At 46.9% G+C, this 12,673-nt stretch overlaps 3 protein-coding genes across 3 annotated transcripts in view; 2 read left to right on the forward strand and 1 right to left on the reverse strand.

Annotated features, from left to right (window-relative positions):
* The window catches only part of LOC101776824 (protein DWARF 53), a 5,671-nt gene extending 4,714 nt beyond the window's left edge, over positions 1 to 957 (forward strand). Inside the window, exon 5 of the mRNA XM_014805549.2 lies at positions 1 to 957. This exon is cut by the window's left edge and continues 32 nt beyond it. Coding sequence (XP_014661035.1) covers positions 1 to 584 — 584 coding nt within the window. The 3' untranslated portion in view covers positions 585 to 957.
* Positions 930 to 4,392, reverse strand: LOC101776425 (fatty acid desaturase DES3). Its single transcript, XM_004977585.3, has 6 exons — positions 3,804 to 4,392; positions 3,121 to 3,187; positions 2,191 to 2,283; positions 1,915 to 2,100; positions 1,563 to 1,778; positions 930 to 1,471 (listed from the first exon to the last, which is right to left on the reverse strand). Exons 1-6 carry the CDS (start codon positions 4,388 to 4,390, stop codon positions 1,256 to 1,258), a joined length of 1,365 nt encoding a protein of 454 aa, XP_004977642.2. The 5' UTR covers positions 4,391 to 4,392; the 3' UTR covers positions 930 to 1,255.
* Positions 4,393 to 7,820: 3,428 nt separating this feature from the next.
* On the forward strand, positions 7,821 to 11,966 carry LOC101777232 (protein trichome birefringence-like 28). The gene is made up of 4 exons (XM_004977587.3): positions 7,821 to 8,367; positions 8,548 to 8,919; positions 9,050 to 9,205; positions 11,270 to 11,966. Exons 1-4 carry the CDS (start codon positions 7,892 to 7,894, stop codon positions 11,679 to 11,681), a joined length of 1,416 nt encoding a protein of 471 aa, XP_004977644.1. The 5' UTR covers positions 7,821 to 7,891; the 3' UTR covers positions 11,682 to 11,966.
* Positions 11,967 to 12,673: the final 707 nt, after the last annotated feature.

Genomic DNA, 12,673 nt, shown 5'->3' on the forward strand with positions numbered 1-12,673 from the left:
AAGCATTTTTGTACTCCAGTTCCTTCAGTAAGAGGAAGCTCAACATATCTGATGGTGTAGAAAAGGTAGAAGAACCATCGAGCACTTCAAAGCGTCTGCATAGAACATCAAGCGTTCCATTTGACTTGAACCTTCCTGTCGACGAGGCCGAAACCCATGATGGCGATGACGGCAGCAGCAGCAGCCACGAGAACTCGTCTGGCGATCCAGATGGATCTATTGACAACCTGTTGCGTTCAGTCGACGAGTCAATCAATTTCAAGCCGGTTGATTTTGGCAAACTCTGCGAGGAATTGCTGCAGGAGTTTAGCAACCGGATGAGCAATGTTGTGGGCTCTCGGTGCAGGTTGGAGATAGATGTTGGGGCTATGGTGCAAATAGTGGGAGCAGCATGTGCATCAGATTCGGAGAAGAGGCCCGTGCGGACATGGGTGGAGCAGGTGTTTGTGAGGAGCCTTGAGCAGCTGAAGGTCAAGTGTAAGAACGTGAGCGCGTTTACTCTGAGGCTGGTGGCGTGCGAGGATGAGCTTCTGAAAGATGAAGGTTTTGGAGGTCTGCTTCCCTCAAGAATTTTCCTGGATTGATGATCATGATGACGTGTAAGTATTGGTAGCTGTAAGTATATATTGGTTAGCTACCGTCACGGTATATACTTATTACTAGTAGTATAGTGGCGGTATTGATAGTATATAGCATCATATTATCATTATTTGGTGGCCGCTGATGGAATAAGCAGCAAAGCAGTCTAGTTGATGTCCATGTCTTGGGCCGGGTTGCTGTAATCTGATCTAATCTAATCAGCAGTTGATCTGAGCACAGATAGGCTGCTGTAAAAATGTTGCTGTACTGCTGTGCCACTGCCTAGTCAACAACTCTATATGAATCAATCAGGTGGCATGTAATATTATTACTTGTGTCATACAGACTAATGTTTTCTGAGAGGCAGTCATCAATACAGATTCTCATCTTTACCTCAACATCTAGTAGTTTGTACAAACCACGATTACATTGTATAGCAATGCTTAGCTACTCTAGTGGGTAAATATAATCGATTTCATGAGCCCAATCAACCAACGAATGCATATGCATGCTTCAATTACATCATCGAGGATTATCCCTTGCTTTCTGCTTGAATTATTATTTGACTTTCTATGCTATCATCTACTATCATTCTTCAAATCCAATCCCGTAACGAATGGATCAACTTCTGAATAGTAGTATGGTAACTCTTGTTGAGGCTTCAGAATAATATGAATCACTTTTGCTTATGGTTTTCAGTGGCCCAGCTGCCATGAGCTGCTGCAGTGTTCAAGGTGTGGTCAGTCTGGTAGTAGACGACATCCCCATGGTCGCTCACGAAGTGATCCACTCTGAGACTTCTGAGGAGCACACCAAAGAGGTGAAGTGGCAGCGGCCCCGACTTCTGTGGCTCCCTGTAGTATCTGCCCAGCACCGGCCTTGCTGCCTTGGTCTGCTCGTTTTCAAAATTTCAGTTTTTATATGCAAGCACAAGAAGAAGAAGAGCATTGGAGATCGATGGGCAGAAGAAGGCAGGCTCTTACAGCTTCAACGAGGTGGTAGTGCGGGATCTGGGGGAAGAGGTGGTGGATGACATGGGTGCCGATGTCGTGGTGGATGTTGTTGATCCAGCCGTAGTCCCGGTCCACCGTGGTGAGTCCGCCACGCAGGTAGCTCCACTCCTCGCCGCGGTACCAGGGGAGGTCATGGCTGCCGTGGTGGTGCAAGTAGGTCACCAGGTCAAGCCACATCACAAACACCTGCGTGATGCATCCATTTTGGTACAGTTTGAGTTGCTTGCCGGCCTGATCGATTCAACCAAGTACTAAATACTAGCTAGGAAAGCAAAACACACAAGTTGTTGACAATAACTAGCTGGGTGTACTACACACTTACAAGGTATGGGACGCCGTATATCTTGAGCACCTGGATCGGGCCGAAGGTGCAGGCCATGGCGAGCAGCGAGGCGAGCATGATGCACCAGCAGGTGGTTGAGAGGATGACGTCGCCGCGCTCCTTGGGGCTGAACAGGTTGCTGCTGGGAAGAAAGTGCGATCCATTCTTGCCGGGGCTCCTGTACCACTGCACAGCATGCATTGCAGGTCAGCATCCATCATACTGTGAGCATGAAGCAAGATTGAGCTAGACCGCAGCATTGTATTCAGAACATACGAGGTAGACGGGGAACGCGAGCAGCGGGAATGGGACGGTGAACCGTAGCTTCTTGGTGCGTGGTTCCAGCTGCCGGTACAGCTTCTCCGTCATCTGCTCACTCCAAATGAAATATATACATATATGGTCAGTTGTTGCAGTAACATTAATTAGCATCAATTCAACTCAAATATATTCCGATCCATTAATTGTACGTATCAGGCAGAAAGCATGAATAAAACAATATATAAATTAAGTAGCAATTTAGCTTATCTTGATGATCGATTATATATTCTGCAATGGAGACTTTATTTTGAAGATGCCGGGCAAATATGGATCCAACAAGACAAGAAGTAAGCTAGCTGTATGTGGTGGTAACAGACGACAAATGGCATCAAATACACAGCTTATTTTGAAGGTGGGAATCCCATCGATCTCTTTCCTGCTAATGATGTCGTGATGAGATCTAATCTACCAGCAGGCAGCAGATGCATGGACCACATCGATCAATTGATCTCTTCCTGCTAATAAGCTTTAGCATGTTGAGATTAGTAAAAGGTGAGCTAGGGAAACCTGCAGTGCCATGTGCCTAGATCTGCAGTCTGAAAATCCCAAAAAAGCAATGCAAAGGACCACGCACGTCCAGACACAAGGACCGACTAATAATAACTTAATAATTATATGGTAGATTAATTACTATATTTGCCAATGCTACTATATTTACGTTGTTCATGTGATTCAACATCTGAGGCATGCAGCAGCTGCCGTGCATGGTCGGGCGATTGCTACCACCGCCTACTACTCGACGGTCATTGGATCCGGTGGCATAATAAATATAATGTTAATTGAAAAATTATATGCAACCATATATATAACGTAAAAAATTTTGCTGATTTTGTGTTTCTGATTAGCGGTAAGAAAACAAAGTAAAGGAGGATGTGGACGACTGACCGGGTGCCATGACTCGTCTCTGTGGATGTGGCCATGGTTCTGATGGTGCGTTCTGTGGCTGATCCTCCTGCATATATATATGCATGCCCATCATGTACAAAATTTGCTTGCAGTATTATGTTACTAATTATATAGTATATAATCACAGGCTAGCTAGCTAGTAACGACAAATGCAAATTGTTGTCAAGTGGATACTAATTCTGCATCTGCTGCTTTACATACATGCATCAGGTAACAGAGATTCTCTGTCTGTGTAATTATAATATATTCAACATTTTCAAATGAAGTAGTGATATATAAGAGGGTGACTGACATAAACACCGAGTTTTGTATGGATACATGGGCGTGGAGAGTAGTAGTTTTATGCCCGACCATCCATCCAAAATATCTCTGACACAGATGGAATCTCTTGAAAAAAGAGCAAGATGCATGCAAGCATGTGTGCTCTCCTTTTCCTTCTTTACTTTATTGAAAAATCTCGGCCTGATTCTGCAGATTGCATCGATGCGCATGCATGTTTTGATTCCTTCCTTCCTTCCTTCTCCAAATGGGTATGGAAGGGCATGCGGTGCATCCGTGTATGAATGTGTGGGGATTCATTGTTGAAATCAACATGCATGGATGGATGCAGCCGCCATCAAATCGAACAGGAAGAACTGAAGAATCGATCAGCAGGTTATTACCATCCATGGTAGGGGACGAGGATGAAGGAGTGGAGGAGATGCCCCACGGCGCTGTTGAGGGCGGCGCTGTCGGAGAAGCTCCCGTGGCCGCAGTCGTGCCCCAGGACGAAGAGCGCCCAGAACATGGTCCCCTGCGCCGCCCAGTAGATCGGCCACACCGCCCACCAGCCGTCGAGCGCCGCCGCCGCCGCCGCCAGCCCCGCCACCACCGCCACGTCCCGCGCCACGTACGAGAGCGAGCGCGGGGTGCTCTTGCGCCAGCAGTGCGCCGGCACCGCCGCGCGGACGTCGCCGATGCGGAACGGCGGGGGCTTGCCGGCGTCGAAGAAGCGGCTGCCGTCGTCCTCGGCGGCCTTGGCCGCCGCCTCCGCCCTCATCGCCGCTCTCTTACTCATCTGCTGCGGCGGCAGCGTCATCTGGATCTGCGTAGTGGTCTGCTGCTGCTGCTGCATTATTGATCCGGCGCGGCCGGGGACGGACCGGAGGTGGAGATGGATTGGTGCTGGGATTTGAACCAGGAAGCAAGGACAGGACGGTAGGAGGGAGGAGGGCAGACGGGAGGGGAGAAGAAACCGGGCGGCCGGCATCAGAGAGGTGATCGATCCAGCAGCAGCAGCTACTATAGCAGCAGGCCCACAAGCCTGGCTGGCCAAGCCATCTAGCATGCTAGGCGTTGGCATCAGGCAGGCAATGCAAGGCAAGGCACGGCAATGGATGGTGACTAGAGATGATGCTATTCAACGCCGACGCGGTTTTACAAAAAGGATGGAACAAGTAAATCAAAACGTGCACGCATATGCCGCAGCCCTACGCAGTACTAGCTACAAAACCTGTCCACAGTTGATTAACTGTGTACGGCTTTATTTTCACGCACTCCGATGTACGTTTATTTTATAATCAAAATGTGTCGCTCCTCCCTCCCCTCCTCGCCGTCGCCCGAGCGGCTGCAAGGTTCATAATCAAAATGTGTCGCTCCTCCCTCCCCTCCTCGCCGTCGCCCGAGCGGCTGCAAGGAAGGCAACGGCAGGGCTCCACCATCCTCCTCCTCTCCTTTCCTCCCCCTCACGCTCTTCTTGGTGGCGACCATGGCGGAGGCGGCGGTCGCTGGCTGGCCGCGACCGGATCCGCACCCTTGATCGCCGGATCCGTACCCTAGGCCGTCGGATCTACTTCCCCGGGGCCTCAACGTGTCGGGGATTGCGGCATGCCATGCGCCGCACCTGTTCGCGTTGGGACGACGATGATGGCGCCAGTGGTATCATATCCTTCCTGAAGATGACGTCAAGCAACTCTTGTGTGGGTCTTGGCTCCTGTCTGGCTTCCCTGTCGAATAAGGCGGGTGAAAACCCAACCCAGTTTGGGTGGGTATCGACGACGTCTCGACCTTCTCGAAGGTGATGTTAGGCACTTCCGGCAAGGCGGTTTGCTTCGGTGATGGTGGCTCCCGAGAGGGTGCTTTCTTTCTCTTTCCTTATAAAAAAACCATCCGTGGCGTTGGTTGTGTGGTGGTTTGTGTCGACGTCCCAATCCGACTAGACAGAGTTCGTGGAGGCTCGGGTCGATGTCCCAATCTGACCGAGCGGAGTCTTTGTTGAGGCTTGTGTCGATGTCCCAATCTGACTGGGCATAGTTGAGAGAGACCCAGTTGATGTCCCAATCCAACCGGCAGATGTTGTGTGCTTGAGTTGAGTTTGAGTTGTGCATTGGTGTGGTATGGTGTGGGTTGATGTCCCAATCCAATCGACCGTTATTATTCCTTTGTTGTTTGCCCAATCTAGATTTTTTTTTCTTTTTAATGTAAATCGGGTTCGTTTAAAAAAATAAAAAACACCCAACAAAGTAGTGAGGGAGCAGGTAGTCCTCCATTCAAGTAGTATGCTCCTACTACCTCCATCATACACAGGTGGGCTGTATTCTTGATCATGGACTGAACCAAAATAAGCAACTATGATCCTTACTGGCAGGCCCAAACACCAAAAGCCGTAAGAATTATAGGAGAAATATTGGCACTTGTATAGTGAGATATGGGTGTCAAGTTATTAAATCCCACCATTTTCCTGAAACATTATTTGGGAGCAGATTAGCTAGCTAGGAAAAGAAGGGGAATAATGTAAGTAAAAAAAAAAGATAGAGAGAACCAAACTGGGCCGGTGGCCCCAAAAGCTAGAAGCAAATATTATTACATGACAACCAACTCTACAAACGACAATACAAATATATATACTCGGTATGTATCACCAAATATCCAAGCATGCATGTTTATTCTCTTTTTTTAATAAAAAGGAAAGAAAAGAAAAGAAAAGAAAAAGATTTACATGTATGGCACCAGCACCACCTGCTGCTGCTCCTAGCTCCATGGCTCCGTCAATCCACTCGACGTATCATGCTAGTATGTTTGATGAGAGGTCAAAATCTTTGTCCCATCTACTCCTAACTTGAGCTTCATGTGCCCTTGCCAAAAGAAAAAAGGACTAAGCTAGTAGACGATAAAGTTTGGTTCTTGTGAAAATTGAGAGCAGGCAAAGGCAACCGAAATTAGGAGTGGTTGGTCATTTCACTTGCGCCAACCGCTCTGAAAAGCTCTAAAGCTTCAACACACCAACTCAACCGTTTGAAGCAAGCCCAACCAGTTTATGCAAAAACAAGCTGTAATTAACGTATTCCTTGCTGTTTGAATTGATACACCGTATCCTTCATGCCTCTTCCATGAACTTTTCACAAATTTGCTTGGCTTTCGCTCCACATTTATCGAACCAGCTTCTTTTGAAAAAAAGAGAGAAAATAAAAATAGGCCTGGTAACAAGGGGACACAACCAGACCCACTTCCATAGACCTCTTATTTTGTGCATGGCCTTTTCCCCTTAGCCTTTTTACATTGACTATGCAATTTCTTATGTATGTGTGTCATTACATGTGTACTGGATACAGCGCAATTGTTGTACTATGATATACTCCCTCCGTTCCTTAATATAAGCTGTATAATTTTTAGCATTAATATTAACGCACGGTCTGGAAGGAAAAAAAGCGTTGTTTTTTACGTGAATGGCCCTTGGGGAAGGACGTGAGACCGAGGAAAAAAAGGAACTCAGGACATCTTCTCTCCCCCGATCATATTGCTTCCTAACATATCGTAACAAACCCCACAATTTAACTAAACGTATCTATATTTTGGAATTTTCTTTAGAAATCTATATGACTTATATCAAGGAATGGAGGGAGCATTAGTTGTGCCATCCTTTTTCTTATACTTTTGCAGCCTTCAAATGTCCTAAAATGCACATTGTAGTATAGTTTGTCTGTCGCATACCTTGACTGTCGGACGAGATTGAATGTTGGAAAGATCATCTTCAATCTCTACATGTATCCTACCATTTGCTCGAGATGTCACTCAATTCCTCGCATTGCCTCCTCCTTTAGTCTCTAGCACTACTAACCACTTTGATTTTTAGGTCACTCTCATCGCCGCTAGCCTGCTGGTTGTCTCGCCGCTACATATGGTTAACAACAGCTCTCCATTAACATCCGAGGCAGATCCAGTATGGGGGCTGGAGCCCCCCTACCCCATGAAATTCATGGAGTCTCCTACAAATTTTAGTCATTGATGAAGAGGAGGAGGGAGAAGGAAAAGAGAGAAAGGAGGGAGAAGAGGAAGGAAAGGGAGGCACAAGCTTAGATTGGATTAGATTTGGTAAACCTAACGACTATGATGGATACTTCTTTCAATGAAGGCACTTTGATTTCTCGAGACAAGTTGGCTCAGTACTTTAGATAGTCTGTTTGCAAGCAATTTTGACATGATTTTTGCAACACTGCTAGATAAGCTGATAGGCCTGTAATCACCGATCCTTCTTGCATCCGCACATTTTGGATGACTTGGAAATATTACTGTAGCACGCGCGGCGCAGTGAGTGACTAGTACAGTGGGGCCGACACGCCGCCACCACAGCCGACGCCGACACCGACACCGGCCCAAGCAAGCAAGCCTACAAAAATCTCAAGCCGCGGAATCGGGCTGGGCTTTGTTGCTGCCGCCTTCCATCCTTGGGGCGTCGGCGTCGTCCCCGCAGCACCAACCAGCTCCGGCCGGCATGGCCAAGCCATCGCCGCCCACCGCCACTGGCGCCCCCACCGATCCCCCGCTTCCTACTACCCCCAAGCTGCCCCCCCGGCCCGCGGGCCTCCTCGACTCCCTCCCCTCCACGGGGCGCTCCCTCCTCGCCGCGGCGCGCCGCTCCCCCGTCACCACCCTCGTCGTCGCCTTCTTCCTCCTCGCCCTCTTCATGTACGGCGAGGACGTCCGCACCATCGCTGAGCTCTCCATCGACGACTACCTCTACCCCGATGCCGACCTGTACAACGTCTCGGGTCTTCCCCCGCTGGTGCTCCCCCCGCCCACCTGCGACCTCTCCGCCGGCCGCTGGCTCTTCGACAACGTCTCCACCCCGGCCTACAGGGAGAAGGACTGCACCTTCCTCACCAAGCAGGTCACCTGCCTCGCCAACGGCAGGCCCGACGATACATGGCAGTACTGGAAATGGCAGCCCAACGACTGCTCCCTCCCAGCGTACGCCTTCGCTTCCCTTCATTTTCCATCTCTGCTCGGATCCAGATCTGCTGCACTTTTAATCAACTGATTGCGAGCTGCTCGCATCCTCCTTGACTAGTAATTGCACAAAGATTGCATCTTTGCTTGCCGATTCACTACTACAAGTAACAAGTACTATGATTTGGGAATCGATTGCAGGTTCGACGCTCGGAGATTCATGGAGGCCATGCGCGGGAGGCGGCTCATGTTCGTGGGGGACTCGCTGAACCGCAACCAGTGGGAGTCGCTGGTGTGCCTCGTCCAGCCCATTCTCTCCAAGGGCAGGAAGAAGATCGTCAAGCGGGGCTCCCTCACCATCTTCCACGCCAAGGAGTACCGCGCCACCCTCGAGTTCTACTGGGCGCCCTTCCTCGTCGAGTCCAACTCCGACAACCCCAAGATCCACAGCATCGAGCACCGGATCATCAGGCCCGACCGGATCGAGGGACACGCCAAGTACTGGAAGGACGTCGACTACCTCATCTTCAACACCTACATCTGGTGGATGAACACCGCTGACATGAAAGTCAGGTTGGTCTCCACCATCCACTTGGTCACTCCTTTCTGCTGGATTGACGCCCATATGATTCTCAACTGGAAAAGCCTAGCTTTCTTCAATCAAGCATTGGGATTGTGTTCTGAGGGTGCTGAATTTTTGCAGGAGACCAAATTCGAGGTACTGGTCACAGCACGACGAGGTTCCCAGGATTGAGGCATATGGGCGGGTGTTCAAGACGTGGTCTGATTGGCTCAATCACAACATTGATCCAGCCCGCACATCCGTCTTCTTCATGACAATTTCTCCTCTTCACATCAGGTGAACGAAAGCTGCATTCCTCCTTTTTCTCCCCTTTCCCTGGTACCATTGTGGACATTGATTAGTTCCTTTAGGAGTGATTTGCAATGCAACCTTGAACTTTGTGGACCACTGTCGGTTGAATAGGACTCCACAAGTAGGTAGGCTTGACTGAAGTGGTTTGTTAAGCCCAAAAATTGCCTTCTACAGAAGCAATGCTCCTCTTTTCTAGTCTTCAGGGCACAACGTCATTGTCCACTCTACCAAACTCTGTGGTCAATGTATGGAATTCAGCTGTTTGGTTAGTTCATGACCCATAAGAAAAATGATGACCTAGCTTATGGGTCTTGTAGTCCACATTTCTGCATGGATGTCAAGATGACTTCTTTCACTACTCACAAGTAGATATTTCTCGGATTCCTTGTATATGCAATCAGAAAGGGAGGGTGCTGTAGACTTGGTACCATGAATCCATGATATATACTGGCACTAATACTGAGAATTTTGAGTGTTTGAAGAATTAAAGACTGATGGAATCTTAAGTTAATAAGCGTCTCACTGTATTCCAGGTGTTTTGTGATTCACAAGATATATGGGATCTTAGGTTCATAAGCATCGGTAGACTAAAGTTCAATGAAATTAGTACGTAGGGTTGGTGGGGAGACCGTGTTAGGATCTCAACAAACTTCTATGTGGGCCTGGCTCACAATTAGGAAGGGAAAAGGCACCGTTTGGTTCAACAGCAAAAAGAGGACTGTTTCACATGCGGTGTGGTGTGGGTTAGCTGAGATTTCTGTGCGATTTTTTGCATCACAAGCAACATGAAAACTGGGATTTGACATGTAAACAAACATCTAGACAGAAAAAAAAAGGAGCCCCACTGTTTCGGAATTGGCTTCTCTATTTGTCCTGATTCCTGATGGAGACTTAGACTGCGACTCTGTGACCACTTGTGGTGATGTGCTGGTGTGTTTTAGAGGTTAAAAAAGATAGATATATGGAATATGGATGATTACAAAGGAAAAAAGAAAACTCCCCTGTTAAAATTATGTTTGTGATGTCATGATCAAGGCTCATTTTTTGTCATTTTGTAATGTCATGCAATGACTATTAAAGTTGCTGTTCTGCTCGAGAAAGAAGGGGCTTCTTATCCTAGTAAAACTATTGGGCAGTTCATGCCATTGTAAGTTCAACTTGTGACCTTGGAAAAGTTTAATTTAGTCTTACAGAACTCTACTTTTACTAGGAGAATATCTACTTGAATGTTGCCTCCTAGTTGGGCTAAAAGAAAAGGAAAATATATAATACATTTGGTGGAAGTGAAACGTAGTGGTCAGAGTAGTAAATCAATAGAGGTGTCCATTGACTTATCATCGATGCTGGCATCACCAATTAAATATTAACGCAATTTTTATGTAGTGACCTGCAGTAAGTTACATACGCATACCGATTTCTTTCTTGTTGATACTTAATAATCCAGCCATTTTGATGAATGTGTAGCCTCTCTTAGAATCTTCTACTCTTCACGTCCGTTACATACTTTCATCTCCCATGTGGGTGTCAGCTAAAATGAGGCTAGTCAGGTGTTATATTAATCAATGTGGTATTTGTGAAGTTTGAAAAAACATAGTTCCGTTAATGCAGGATCAATGGCTTATTTAAACAGATTTAGTTGGCAGCCTTTATCATCAGGTTTCAACTCGTGCATTGTTAGACAAAGCTAACTTATTATTATAATAGTGAACATCTCTGGAGCAGAGTAAAATGTAGGCATCATGTGAGCCTTAAGTGCCGTGTAGCCAGCATTTTGCAAAAGTCAGTGTCGGTGCCTATAATACTAAATGTTTGCAAGTCATTTTTTTCTTTGGCACTGAATCATATTGATTTCTTGGAGTGTTGGTTGATTTTATTCTGATGTACTCGTGTACCAGCTGTAAAAAAGAAAAGGAACAAAATGAAAGCAATTGTGGTTAGATGATGTCTGCATAAAACTAGCTTCATGTTTCCTATTGTTTTCGAGCAGGCTTTTCTTCACGCATCGATCTTTGCTAACGCGTGCTTCCTTTTTCTTGTTTGCGAAAACAGCCCACAGAATTGGGGAAACCCGGAGGGGATCAGATGTGTGAAGGAGACGCTTCCGTTCCAGAACTACAGCCAACCTCTGGACTTGTACCATGACATGCGGATGTTCGACATGGTGGTGAAGGTGGCCAGCTCCATGGACAAGGTCCCGGTCACGGTGATCAACATCACAAGGATGTCGGATTACCGGAAGGACGCCCACACGTCTCTGTACTCCATCCGGCAAGGTAAGCTGCTGACGCCGAAGCAGAAGGCGGACCCGGAGAAGTTCGCGGACTGCATCCACTGGTGCCTTCCCGGCGTGCCGGACGTGTGGAACCAGATACTCTACACCAGGATCCTTTCGAGATCATCCTGGCATTCTGGTTCTGCTGCGCCTCCTCCCTTGGAGTCCCTGCCCCTTCCTCGCCAGTGAAAATTTTAGCAGGGGGCTTGGGTGTTCTTTTTTTTTTTTACCGCGGCGTAGGAAAATGTATGGTTATTCATCATTTTTTCTTCCTTTTGGGTAGATTGAGTAAAGGTTAGAGCCAAAAGGAAGTGGATGAGCTGACCACTGATGGAATGGCATGTAAGATGGCTCAGTTGTAGTGTAAATGAGTTGTGAGTTAGCCAATGAACGAACAGCGGCGCTCCTGTAGACAGTTTCCTTCTGAATATATATATATACTACTGTAGTTTCCAGGCAGAAATTAGCCATATATTTAACCTGTTTCCTGTTGGATGACACACAGGGGTGGTAAAGGGCCCTGATGGGTGGCTGTGCCATAATTTTATATGATTTTGAACTAAAAATAGATATAGCTGAGTTGGACTGTGAATGAGGCACGAGGGACATGGGCCATTACCACCCCTACATACAGTGTATTGTAGTTTTCATGTAGAAATTAGCTATATATATGTATGTATGTATATAACCTGTTTCCTGTTGGATGACACACACGGGTGGTAAAGGATCCTAATGGGTGGCTGGGCATAATTTTATATGATTTTGAACTAAAAAATAGATAGAGATAAGTTGGATTGTGAACGAGGCATACGGCCATGATCCATTACCACTCTTACACATAGAATATATATATACTATTGTAGTTTCCATGCAGAAATTAGTCATATATATAACCTGTTTCATGTTAGATGACACACAAGGGTGGTAAAGGGTCCTGATCGGGTCAATAAGGGCTGTGTCATAATCTTATATGATTTTGAACTAAAAGTAGATAGGGCAGAGTTCGATTGTGAATGAGGTACGAGGGACATGATCCATTACCACTCTACACACAGCGCAAGGTTCGTATATATGCAGTGCTTCGTGTATACAGGAGGAGCATCATGTAAAATAATATTTTTTTTTCTGAAAAAGAAAGTCACGTGCATGGAGCTACATCTTGGTTGTCCCAAGAACAACAG

The sequence above is a fragment of the Setaria italica genome, chromosome VII (genome assembly GCF_000263155.2).
Source record: "Setaria italica strain Yugu1 chromosome VII, Setaria_italica_v2.0, whole genome shotgun sequence".
NCBI classification, from domain to species: Eukaryota; Viridiplantae; Streptophyta; class Magnoliopsida; order Poales; family Poaceae; genus Setaria; species Setaria italica.